Raw genomic sequence first — 13,180 nt, forward strand, 5'->3', positions numbered from 1 at the left:
AACTTCGTACACATGCCGCCCTACCCTGCCCACTGTCCAAAGTTAGATGACGTCACGTAACTTTGCACAACTTAGGACAACTTCGCACACTTGTTGACCTACCCTGCCCACTGTCCAAAGTTAGATGACGTCACGTAACTTTGCACAACTTAGGACAACTTCGCACACTTGTTGACCTACCCTGCCCACTGTCCAAAGTTAGATGACGTCACGTAACTTTGCACAACTTAGGACAACATCGCACACTTGTTGACCTACCCTGCCCACTGTCCAAAGTTAGATGACGTCACGTAACTTTGCACAACTTAGGACAACTTCGCACACATGCCGCCCTACCCTGCCCACTGTCCAAAGTTAGATGACGTCACGTAACTTTGCACAACTTAGGACAACTTCGCACACTTGTTGACCTACCCTGCCCACTGTCCAAAGTTAGATGACGTCACGTAACTTTGCACAACTTAGGACAACTTCGCACACTTGTTGACCTACCCTGCCCACTGTCCGAAGTTAGATGACGTCACGTAACTTTGCACAACTTAGGACAACTTAGTTAGATTACGTCATCCAAGAAAGGTTTTGACGTCATCTGTGACTCCCGATATAGCCTCAAAGCCAGTGGGAAACGCTTGTAACTTAGTACAACTTCGTACAACTTCGTACACCCTAACTTCGTGCACTTCACCCTGATACTGGACATAGCTCGTAATTTTCTTTCCACCTTTGTAATATTTTATACCTGACGTGGTGTAAAGGTCCAATAAATACCATTCTTGGCATTTTATCTTATATATATATTACGTTTTTTTTACCTACACAACAGAAGCCATACAATTCAATGGCTTTTCGTATGCAGTACACGTACGGTCTCCAACTGTTCAGGTCTTGGTGCAGAAGTCAACTAGTAAGGCTAAGGTCACATTTTCACAAAGGGGCCCGGCCGGGCAGCTTTCCGGAACGATAAATATGATATATAAGACAACAAGAACCCAAAACTGACCAAAAACAATTCAACGGCATGTCTTGTGCATATTTATTGGCATAAAATCTTTTTTTTGTTTTTGTTTCTGCAAACAGACCGGCCGGGCCCCGGGTAGGAAGTGTGGCGTAGGCCTAACTGCACCTTATGGCCCCCCGTACCAGCTAAATCTGCTATACCGGTGGCTGAGGGTGGAGTAGGCTGCAGTACTTACACACTCGCGGCATCTGACAGATGTAAGCCTTCCTCTGTCGACAACGGTACAGGTTCCATTTCCCAGACGACATGACGCCTGCGCAGTCCTTACCCGGGTGACGACGACGACGACTCCTGGCCCAGTTCTGGTACTCCAGAGCCGTCCCGTCATTCCACGCGAAATGTTTCTCTCTCGCTCTGTCGTCCAGCCCGATCCAGTAGTCCCTGGTGAAAGATGACACTCAAAAAGCTCAATAATCCATTTATCATTTTTACTCTAGAGCATGGAGTTCAAGTCGTGTGGATCGCCCAGTTATACACCCCTCACATTAGGCGAAAATCGATTGGACGACGAGTCTGCAAGCTCTAAATTACGAGGAGGCATGACCCTGACGTATCAGAAAGGGGGAACTCTGTCGAATCTTCGCAGGCTCGTGCCTCCTCGTAATTTTGAGCTCGCAGACTCGTCGTCCGATCGATTTTCGCCTAATGTGAGGGGGGTATAAAGAACAAAGATGGCAGACTTCGCCCCCATGTAGTTAAGATCCTTCTGGTAGAACATACTTACATTGCAGTACATAGGCACACATACACAGAAGCAAAAAGGCAAGCAAAACTTCACTCCCATCCATGAGTTATGTTTGGGACCGCATCTTATAAACACTGCGGCAGCGACACATAACTGACGTGCAATGTACAGCCGCGTAGCATTGCCCCATTGGAAGATAGTCATTGAAACGTCGGCTAGGTTCCAGTAGTACCTCTTTGGTTGTGAAGTCAAGAACTTCTTAATACATCATAATTTTGCGGTACCTTTGAGACATACCTCATATATGTTTGCTTTGTAAGCAGTACGTCTTTTAAAAGTGCTCATCTTTGAAGAGACAGAGTTTGCTGACAATACATCTTACGGCGTGATTGCATTAATGTGTAGGTCGCTGCACGATTTCGATACGGTAGAATTGTCAAGCATATTGTGAGAAGACGAATCGATGACAAGGATTCTGCATCAAAAGGGACAGCTGCATCAAAAGGAGACGTAACGCTAATTCACTTTTATTCGCGGGGTAACCTTTAACCGTTGTACTTAAAACTACCGGGTATTTAGTGGTATTAGGCCAACGAACGGTGGTTTCAAACTGCAGTATCTAACAAAAATGCAATTTGAACCCGCCGTCCATCGACTTGATATCTCTTAATACCTTGTTTTTAGATACAACGGATATAGGTTACCCCGTGGATAAAGGTGAACTAGCGTTAATCCCGAAAAATGCATTCAGTTGTCAGACGTAAGCGACTGTGCGATGTACGTAATATAGAGCCTTCACACTGAAACCTTATTAGCAGGGATCAAACAGAACCAGCCGGAATTAAGTATTTGCAAAAGTTGTGCCACATTCGGGTGGGAATTCCAAACGGACCCTTTACCCCCTTCACACGAGGAGGAATGAGCCAAAATGCCGTCAGAATAACTTTTCTTTGTCTATTCCTGGGTATTTGTAGTGCATTCTAGACATTCTCACTGCAACCCAGATATTCTTTTGGCCACATTCTGGCAGGATTCGAAGTGGCTTGCCGTTTTGGTTCTCCATCGAATGAGATGAGAATGTTTCGAATAATGTTGGAATACCGTAGAATGCGGTCATACTGCAGTTAGAATAGTTAGAATTCACTTAGAATACACCTTGAATGCCGAAATCGAAATTTCGCCACTTCGAAAGCATGTCAAAAACTTTCGCCAAAAGAACGGGCACAAATATCTGGAATGTAGGATGAATTTCTAGAATACACAACGAATTCCCAGGAATAGCAAAGAATGTTCATTCTAACGTTGTGCCGGCTCTTTCTTGCTCTCGTGTGAAGAAGCCTTACTCGGGTCCTTACCTTCGTGGGCCACTGACGATGGTCCCCAAGTACTGTTCCACGAAGGCCTGGGTGTCTACATCCTTGATGAGAGCCAGGGTTGCTCCTCGGCCGCCGCTGCGGGCCACGCAGTCCGCCCGAGCTCTCGTGTACTTCCTGCTCCTGCGGTAGTCAGTCGGGGAGAACCAGTAACACCTGTTGTCGTGCACCGCGTACCGGGACGCCTCGCTGCTGCTGAAGTAGTCCTCACAAGCTGCAGCAGGAGCAAGACAACGGCAGAGAACAAGTTTATGGCGTTGTGTGTGGTATAATTGGTGAAGTGTTGGGCTCAGAACCTAGAGGTCCCGAGTTCGATACTCGCCGTGCCCCCAACGTTGTGCCCTTGGTTAAGGAACTTTACACGACCTTTCTCACTTCACCCAGGTGTGAAAATGGATACCTGACTTCAATCAGGGGAGGGAAAATACCACCTTTATATTATGTCTGTACTTTGTTTATGTCAAATTACATTACTTAAACTTGAGTGCAGTGCCACTTTGTCCTCGTCTGTCCAAAAGCATATACACCCCTAACGACCTGTGTTGGTATAGCCTAATAGCCATGCGTTATCCTGCCTGTCTACAGCACTGAACGCAATTCAAAACACTGCATAGCTAATATGATTGTAGAGTACGCTAATACTTTACAGACCACAATTATAAAAGTTTAGGCATTCTTCGAAGATTTAAATCAATGTCCCATGCGATAGTTAAAGGAAAGCATCAGAAAATTTTCAATTCATTATTTTCCAGTAGTTTACTCATTAAAAAGTTGATGTACGTCAATTTTTACATTGATCCGCCTATTATGACCCTGTAGACACGTTTGAACTTCGCGCTGTCCTCCTCTCCCCGCCGCGCTGGCCGATGACGTAATGGCCTCGTTCTGATCGTCTGAGATTGTATGACGTCACGGATCTGAAACTTCTAGCCAGCCATTTTGCTCGGTGAACCTCGGTCCTCTCAGCGGTAAATACTAGTAATCACCCCGCCATTCTGGAGTTTAGTCCGCTGTTGTTGACAATTACTTTCGTGGACCTGTAAGTCGCATTGTGATCTGTCTACGAAGCCATAGTCCCCGGGAGACCGAACATGAATGAGCTTGCCTGCGAGTAAACCGCGCGGCGACGGAACGAAATCAAAACAATGGTGGCGGGGGAGGTTCACGCACCGTGCCATTCCGGACTATTACAAGAGCGAGTTCGGGTCAGTTCTTACCATCTCCTTTCCGGACAGCACAGCGATAATTACACGTAAGCTTCCATGAATTTTGGTTGAATTCACAGTTGTCCAACTGGCAGGGACATTAAAAAAAACATACCCTTGATCGCTACATATCGAACGACCCCCTTTTCGCGCCGAAACATACATACAGCATTGTTGTTTTTACATACAACTCAGGCCGGCATTGTGAATTGCGCGAAATGTCGGCTTCGTTTCAGAGTCCGTGATTTGTTTTGAATGAATCCCCAACAATCTCCGCCAAAGCTACATGATTGAAAAACCGACCAGTCCAGATAATTTACCTGAGAAACAGAAAATAAAGTGAGAGGCGAGGCGTAACTCGCACGAATCTGTACAAGTTGCGGTGCAATCTGTTTCGGCGCGAAAAGGGGGTCGTTCGATATGTAGCGATCAAGGGTATGTTGTCAGAAGAAAAATGTTTTTTTTTAATGTCACTGCCAGTTGGACAACTGTGAATTCAACCAAAATTCGTGGAAACTTACGTGTAATTATCGCTGTGCTGTCCGGAAAGAAGAAGGTAAGAACTGATCCGAACTCGCTCTTGTAATAGTCCGGAATGGCACGGTGCGTGAACCTCCCCCGCCACCATTGTTTTGATTTCGTTCCGTCGCCGCGCGGTTTACTCGCAGGCAAGCTCATTCATGTTCAGTCTCCCGGGGACTATGGCTTCGTAGACAGATCACAATGTGACTTACAGGTCCACGAAAGTAATTGTCAACAACAGCGGACTAAACTCCAGAATGGCGGGGTGATTACTAGTATTTACCGCTGAGAGGACCGAGGTTCACCGAGCAAAATGGCTGGCTAGAAGTTTTAGATCCGTGACGTCATACAATCTCAGACGATCAGAACGAGGCCATTACGTCATCGGCCAGCGCGGCGGGGAGAGGAGGACAGCGCGAAGTTCAAACGTGTCTACAGGGTCATAATAGGCGGATCAATGTAAAAATTGACGTACATCAACTTTTTAATGAGTAAACTACTGGAAAATAATGAATTGAAAATTTTCTGATGCTATCCTTTAAACTCTGTATCGACTGTAAAACAAACGTGAACTCAATCGTGGAAACACGTGTTTGGTAGTACAATTGGAATCTGTCGAAAACCTTAAGGATGCGATTTTCTTTCTTACAAAGTAAGACATGTTTGCCCTTAACCCTATTCAGACCGGGCTTTTTTGGTCATCCCTGGACGGGGGGGGGGGGGCTTTTGAGGCCCTCCACTTCTAAGTCCTATAACTCTAAGACGACGTGCCGTAAGGCCACCAAATTTTTAGGACATGATGTCAACATAATATCTGATAAGTATTTGACGTTTGACGTTACGCTGACGTAAGATGACGTAATTATGACATCATCAATTTAATAATATTGGCCGGACCCATGAAAAAAGGGTATTCTCATAAAACTTTAAGTTATGCTACAGAAATGTAACAACAAGTGCAGATAACAGAATAGTAATGTTTGTTACGACTTGCGTTGCCAATAGCAACATCAATGACGTCAAAATTGCGTCATAAAATGACGTCATGCACATCTAAGATGCTAGTTGGGCTCCGCCATATTATATCCACCATCTTGAATTTTTAAAAATACTTTTTTTGCAACAAATAATCAAAAAGGGCAATGACTAAATTCATTCATTTAGATGGTTTTTCATGAAAAAATACCAAGTAGTTACAAATTTTAAGGGATAATCAGCTTGTTATTCTTCATCTGGCCATACGGTCCGCCATCTTGGATTTTGGGCTGATGACGTCATCAAATTAGCATAATTTATGCATATATAATCATGAAAGATATGCTTAATAATATAAGATTTTATCTATGTAACTAGATAGCAGTAATATAGCAATAAATGTGAAAAATACATTGTAAGAACCAAAAATAGTAATTTTTGGCAAAACTGCCTGTCAACAAACGGTTGCCATGGCAACAAAGAAAATTGGAAAATTTGTTAAACTTCGTAAAATAATTACCAACAATATTGTAGGAAAACTCAGCAAATTTGGTGGCTCTAGCGTAAGCCGTTCTGGCGTTGTAGGACATCAAAGTTGCCGCAGGTCTCAAAAGCCCCCCCCCCCCGGTCTGAATTGGGTTAAACGGTCAAATACTCATTTCATTGAGTGCAGAAGTCATGTAAAACAGACATGAACTCAGTTGTGAAACTTCTGCACAACTTCATGCCACGCTTTCGGATGTACACTGTTGCATAGAGTATATTTGTCGCAATTTCAAAACCCGACATAATAGCAGCTCCAAGCAGATGTGAGAAGGGAAGGTAGTAACTTATTCGAAGTTGCCTGCGTTTTTACGAGGACAAATAAGGGGTTAGTGAAAAAGGTTAAGATTTTTCCAACTACCATCTGCTTGGTAATCGGGAAAGTTGTGCGCCGTTCTTTTAGATGGATTCACTGAAAGATGACGGCGATCACAGCTGCCAGAAGAAGGAACAGCAGTTCCGGCACAGATCGCGAGGCGGCGCCACTGTCACCTTGTCCTGGTGGTCGAGGTGCAACGTTCAGAGCGGCGTCATCGAAGGACCTGTAGACCGTGCGTCCGTTCAGGGGCTGGGGAGGGCGGAAGTTGCTCTGCATCTTTTTGGCAGGGGTGTTGGGTTCGGCTTTGTAGTAGATGTTGTTGATAAACTTGGTCAGCTGAGGAGGAGAAAAAAACCGAAGGGTTGATACGATTGGTACTGGCCGCCGGGGCGTTTTTTTGTCTGTGCTTACACTGTGAAATTTTAATTTGGCTTTCTTACTTTCTTACTGTAACGGTAACGTTAACTTAAAGAGAGAAGGACTATCCCATGCGGTTGTTGCTATCTCTGATCAGGGTTAATGTTTTGTTTGTTGTTTGTTTGTTTGTTTCATAGCGAGTTTGCTCAGAGCGAGGCCATAGACCAATTCTTGTTTGTTTTTTAATCATGTTAGTTTGATGAAACATTTTCAGGAGGCATGACCCTGACGGGAAGGGGGGAGCTCTGCCATTTTTTCGTCGGCAGCAGGGTCATGCCTCCTCGTAATTTAGAGCTCGCAGACTCGTCGTCCGATCGATTTTCGCCTAATGTGAGGGGGTATAAGGCCCCCTTTCTACTTGACGGCGATCGCGCTGCGCTCTCACTGCGACCTACAACTGATGTGTGTAACCTTCTATTTCAAACTGGATGTATCATACAAAATGTAAAGTGTGACTGAAGAGACCAAAAAACACGCAAAACGTAAAAAGATTAGTTTGTTTTCTATACAATTCGTTGAGCGATCTGTCAAATGTTAGGTCGCCGCGAGAGCGCCGTCCTAGTGGAAAGGAGGTAGAAGCAGCTTCATGACAGAGACCACACGAACGACTTGAAACTATGTTCGCACCTGATTGCTTGAAATGGAGATGGTGTCCTTGAAGACGGTCCAGGTGACCACCTCGTTGCAGGTGGGGGTGGTGAGACTGCCGTTGTAACGGAAGAAGTTGATACGGTCGGGAGGGAGGAGATTATCCAGGGTGAAGCGGTCAGCATTCGGGAGTTTGAAATTCGGCGATCCTGTGGAAAGATTTACGTTTTTGTTTCTTCAATACCCCTTTCCTAAATTGGCCTACGCTATGCCTATAACCTATGTTTTCGGTAGCACTTGCAAGTGTGTATGTTTGTGTGAGTATGTATGTTTGTGTGAGTGCATGTGTGCGTGTGCGAGTGTGTATGTTTGTGTGAGTGTGTATGTGTAGGTGAGTGTGTATGTTTATGTTTGTGTGAGTATGTGTGTGTGAGAGTGAGTGAGTGAGTGAGTGCATGCGTGCGTGTGTGAGTGTGAGAGAGACCGTGTGTGTGTGTGAGCGTATGCGAGCGTGTACGGATGCACAGCATAACTCGAGAAAGTCTCTAATTTTCTCTATATTGATATTTGGCACATATGTAGGTTGGTCTTGATGATGATGAAAAACAGAGTGCAACAATAGTTGACTATGCTATCGGTACAATGTTGTGTCGTCTCAATTCTTCATATCAGTAGCCAAAAAATAGATATTAGAAGAGAGCCATTTGTACAAGTAACAAACATTAGTACTTGATAGAATGCCGGCTATACTAAATAACATGTTGGACATGTATCTCACCGCCATGGCTGACTTTGGCGACGTACTTCAGCATCGGCTCAAAGGCAGGGTTGTCAGAGTTGCCCAGCTATGGAAAAATAAAGGCAAACATAAAACTTAGAAAAAATGTTTAATACCCGTAAACACGTGACGATACATGTTCTGACAAAAATGTGATCTTTTTTTTACATTTAAACTTGACTGTTCGCTCAGTGCTTTCATGAAAAGCTAGAATGTTGGGCTCTAAATGCGGTGTACCACTTCAAATTGAAAAAGTAACCTTTCAAATCTTGATCTATCTTGTCTTTGTATACATATTGCTCTTATGGCTGTGTATTTTTAATAGAAGATGTTTTTTTTTTACAAATTATCGTTATGTCTTACCTCTATGAAAAAGCCGAGTACGGCGAGTGAGCCATGGTTGGTGTTCTTGCCACCGACGGCATCCATAAGATCGGAGTGTTGGTCAGCGTTCCAGTGGACAAGATGCAACTGTGTGGAACAGCGAAAAGCTACGTTATTGGTAAATGTATATGCCGGAAGATATACTAAAATTCCCAGTGACCAGAGGTTTTGTCCATTCTGCCCAAATGAGATCGAAGACGAACGTCACTTTGTTATGGATTGTTCTCGATATAATGATATACGCACAGAGCTGTTCACATTGATTTTAACTTGCTCTAAAGAATTTGCTACTCCCTGTTCGATAGATTAACTCAACTACATCCTGGGAGGCGATAGTCTTCATTGTGTACAAGTAGGCAAATATATCCACGAATGTTTATACCGTAGAACCAATAGTGTAAATGACATGCTAGACCCTATATGTTGATTTGTTCATATCTATAGATATCCATATACTGTGAGAAGTTGTTATACATGTAGACCTTACGAAATTCGCTGTACTTTTGTCGTGCCAATAAAGATTTCTGTATACACTTGGATGAATAGATAGGTAAAGCAATAGATAAAATGTTATGTAACGCTGGTTCACCTTTATCCGTGGGATAACCTATATCCGTTGCTTTTGAATACAGGATGTATTTAGGGATGTCAGGTCAACGGTGGTTTCAAACTGAATACCATGTTTTTAAAAACAACGGATATAGGTTAACCACCGAATAAAGGTGAATTTGCGTTACAGATGCAGAGCTGTGACTTTGATCCATCCCGTACTAGTGTTGATGATTGAATATTTTTCTGCTATTATTCAGTATTAGCCTGGAAAAACTCTAACTCGATTCGCAACCTTCCCCAGATGGAGTGTACTCTGATTGGTATGTTCCTGGGTTGGATCTCCTAAAACATACTCATTTCATGCAACCCACATTCCTAATCAAACTAGACAAATCATTGATCATAAAACGTATTATTTTTATCTCCACCATAACTGAATAGCGGGAAGTTGAATCTATCTAACGATAAATTAATCCTGTATCTGTTAGATTCATGTATTCAATTCATCTTCTTGTCGTGACCCGTACTTAGCTAGGTGTGACAAAATCTGCAATAAAAGCTTTTTTGGTGACGCCTCAAGGGCGGAGGCATTTGAAGTGATTCTGCCCACCTCAGCAGGGTAGATCTGTCCGTTGAGGACGTGCTCGGACCCGGCGCCCATGTTGTCCAGGAAGCTCCAGTGAAGATGGAACTGGGCCAGCCTGTAGTTGTCGCCGGGGAGGCCGCCGCCACCAACGCGGTAGGCGCTGTTCGGTTCAAAGTTTACACCGACTAGAAAGGGGTGCGGAGAAATTTGAGTGAATGAACGGAAGAACGTCAACAAACGAACGAGCGAATGAAAGGAATTCAAGTTAGGAATGGTACGAAGGAAGAATTGAATAAAGGAAGCAACTGAGGGAAAAGTTAGAAATGAATGAAGGACAGGAGGGAAAGAAATGAATGAAGGAAATGAACAAAAGGAATTAAAGGAACAAAACGAATGAAGGATGGCGTGAATGAAGGTTAGGGCAAGAAGGAAGGAATGGACGGATTAATGAATAGATGACCATGTGAAGGAGTGAAGGTTCGTCTGCACCGACATAGGAATGAATCAAGATACATGAGTGGCGTGCGTGGATACACGGACATGATTCTTGAGTTACAACCTATGATAAGTACAAACATATGTATTTTCTTACATGCGTAGCCGCTGTTGAACAGCTCGAGGTTTGCGTCAGTGGGCACGGTGTTGTAGCCGGCGAAGGTGAATGCTGGGTAGGTCCGCTTGACGGTGGTTCGGTACACGAGGTCGATAGGAGACTGGGCCCGGCCGGCGCAGTACTGTGGCTCAAGGACTCCCCAGTTCTCGGGACCTAGATTTAGATTCGAATTCAGCTTTATTGGTTCTTGGCATGGCAAATGACATTATAAATGCCACATGAAATGTGCCAAAGAATCACATTCCATAAAATCCTAAAAGTTGTTACAATTCACAAACATACATAATCACATTTTTGTTTAAAAACATAGACACCGGATTAAATATAGTGACGGAGAGAAAAAGTGGATATAACTATATCAGCAAACAATAACGTACGTAGAATTTACGAGAAAAAAGTAACTGCAAGTATATTCTGTACAGACGCAGTACTAATGACCTATCGCCACAGAAACGCCATCTTGATAGAGCAATTTTAGTGCTTTAGGAACAAAGGAGAGTTCACGTCTCTTGTCAAAGCATATATTACGTCGATGAAGATCCAGGTAATAAGATATGGAAAAAAGCAGTTACTCAAGCAACTGAAAATCATATCCAGTTTCTTGACTAACTGCTTTTTGGCAAAGCATATACTACATTTTACCTTCACAGAAGGTGAAATTATTTTTGCTTCAAATATTCCTCTTCTTCCGTCCCAAACAAATAAGTTCAAGGACCCGGATAAGGTTGTCGTAACTGTATAAGTCCCATCCACCATGGGCGTTTGATTACATTATGTGACAGGACTGATCTGAAGGGATGGTCACCATATACATACATGGGTTTGGTTAAGAATAAAGAAAGCGCTAGTTTGATAGTCTAGACCATGGAAAATGGAAGGGGCGTTCTGACAATGACCATGTCCTTCTAGACAGCCTGATGCAGCTCCAATAGTTTCCGCCAGCCGGCGTACGTAAAAAAGCTACATACAAGATGTACTTACCGTATCGGCCTGGAGAGTAGCCCCAGCTGCCGGCTCCCTTCGCAACATTGAGCAGCAGCGCCCCCAGGGTGCAGTACTTCCGAAGTGACATGGTCTTCTTGTTGACGATTATCTGTATACAAACGACAAATTGCAAGTGTTAGCGCCTTTTACAAGCCTCAGTTAAGTGCTTCCATACTATTGTAAGGTATGCCAGGGTTGACGTACATCTTCGTTACAGCTTTTTGGGAGGTTTGTCATGGGGGGGGGGGGGGGGGGTGAGTTGGTTGGCAAGAGGCAGAACTTTACAAATACGTACAAATACGAAAAAGCCCAGATGTTACCTATGGTAATCCAAATGAAAAGGAGAAAAGACCAAAATAAAAACCAGGCAAACAAGCCTAGTGCAGGAGCCGAACGGAACTAATTTCTCAAATATCCAAGTAGAAAATATATTCACCGCGTCAAAATAATCATTATACTGTACCATAAAAAAGGAACACAACTTCAAATAACCTTCAGTAGCGTCTGTGCTTACAAATTAATAACTCAAATCTTACTTGTCAAACAGCGTTTTCTGCTTAAATTGCACCCATCCTTGGTTAGTGCAATAACTTGTTCGCAAAATTCGCCAGGTGTCCCCAAATAAGCCATTATTTGTCGAAAAACGGATTTCGATATCAGAATGACAAGGCACTGTTCATTAGATGGTAGTAAACTACGTTTGGAGTTAACTAGAATACTGAGTACTTCCGAATCCAGCTGCATGCTGCCGCACCGCGTGCATACCCGAGACGCTAGAGCTGCGTGTTACACCGTGCATTTATATTGATACGGATGCAGAAATTGACACGCCAACGGATAAAAAGTGTATACTTGTATTATAAAAAAGAGGGAAGCACAAATATACAAGTAAGGTACCTTTTGGGTTCTGAATAAAGTCGACTTGTGGCCTGCATGTGTCTTGACTACTCTGAGCGGTAAGGTTACGGGTGGATTTGAAGACTCTCGACTAACGCTCTGAGGAGAACAGTTGTCTGACTGAGCTCGAGGGATACTGCCGGTTGGAATGCTTATTCATAGACTTCTCCAGCTGTTGGACAGATTAACCACCAACCAGTGCAAAAGAAAGGTCGGATTGACCCTATGAAACGTTTTTCGACCAATCAGCGACGAGCGATAATGATAGGATTTAAATTGACCTGTTGGAAAAGGTTATAGGTCGCCCGAGGGACAAAACTGTGCCAAATTCTCGTCGTTTATGAATTAGTTTGCTCATAAAAGTGGTACCTAAACAACGACCTCTCTTTCAGGAAAGTGCTTGAAGCCAACAATCACACAAGTGTGGAGCTTAAGAAATCTCAGTACGCCGGGTACGTGGATCCAGGAATGGTCGACGTTAAAAAGGTTAAGAAGGGAAATCTCAAATTTCCTGACATTCCGAACATCGCGACCATTTTGGATCCACGTTTTGCCCCGTTAATGGCGGATGATGCTGATTTGAAAGGTCTCCCACCGACGTACGTGATGACGTGTGAGTATGACGTGTTGAAGGACGATGGTGTGATGTACGCAAAGCGTCTTGGGAAGGCCGGGGTAAAGGTCAGCCACGATCATTACCAACATGGCTTCCACCCTTTTTTAATCTATTTCGATGTTTAT

The 13,180-nt window shown here is 43.7% G+C and overlaps 1 protein-coding gene across 1 annotated transcript in view; it reads right to left on the reverse strand.

The window, feature by feature from the left end:
* LOC118428129 (carbonic anhydrase 1-like) overlaps positions 1–12,593 on the reverse strand; it is a 17,517-nt gene extending 4,924 nt beyond the window's left edge. Inside the window, exons 1-10 of the mRNA XM_035838112.1 lie at positions 12,440–12,593; positions 11,540–11,651; positions 10,538–10,711; positions 9,970–10,130; positions 8,787–8,894; positions 8,424–8,490; positions 7,685–7,854; positions 6,814–6,976; positions 3,059–3,290; positions 1,194–1,399 (exon numbers count right to left, since the gene is read on the reverse strand). Of these exons, the coding sequence (XP_035694005.1) occupies positions 1,194–1,399; positions 3,059–3,290; positions 6,814–6,976; positions 7,685–7,854; positions 8,424–8,490; positions 8,787–8,894; positions 9,970–10,130; positions 10,538–10,711; positions 11,540–11,630 (1,372 nt within the window). The 5' untranslated portion in view covers positions 11,631–11,651; positions 12,440–12,593. The remainder of the gene's footprint in view (positions 1–1,193; positions 1,400–3,058; positions 3,291–6,813; positions 6,977–7,684; positions 7,855–8,423; positions 8,491–8,786; positions 8,895–9,969; positions 10,131–10,537; positions 10,712–11,539; positions 11,652–12,439) is intronic.
* Between the last annotated feature and the right edge of the window lie 587 nt (positions 12,594–13,180).

Source organism: Branchiostoma floridae, chromosome 12, assembly GCF_000003815.2.
Source record: "Branchiostoma floridae strain S238N-H82 chromosome 12, Bfl_VNyyK, whole genome shotgun sequence".
Taxonomy (NCBI): domain Eukaryota; kingdom Metazoa; phylum Chordata; class Leptocardii; order Amphioxiformes; family Branchiostomatidae; genus Branchiostoma; species Branchiostoma floridae.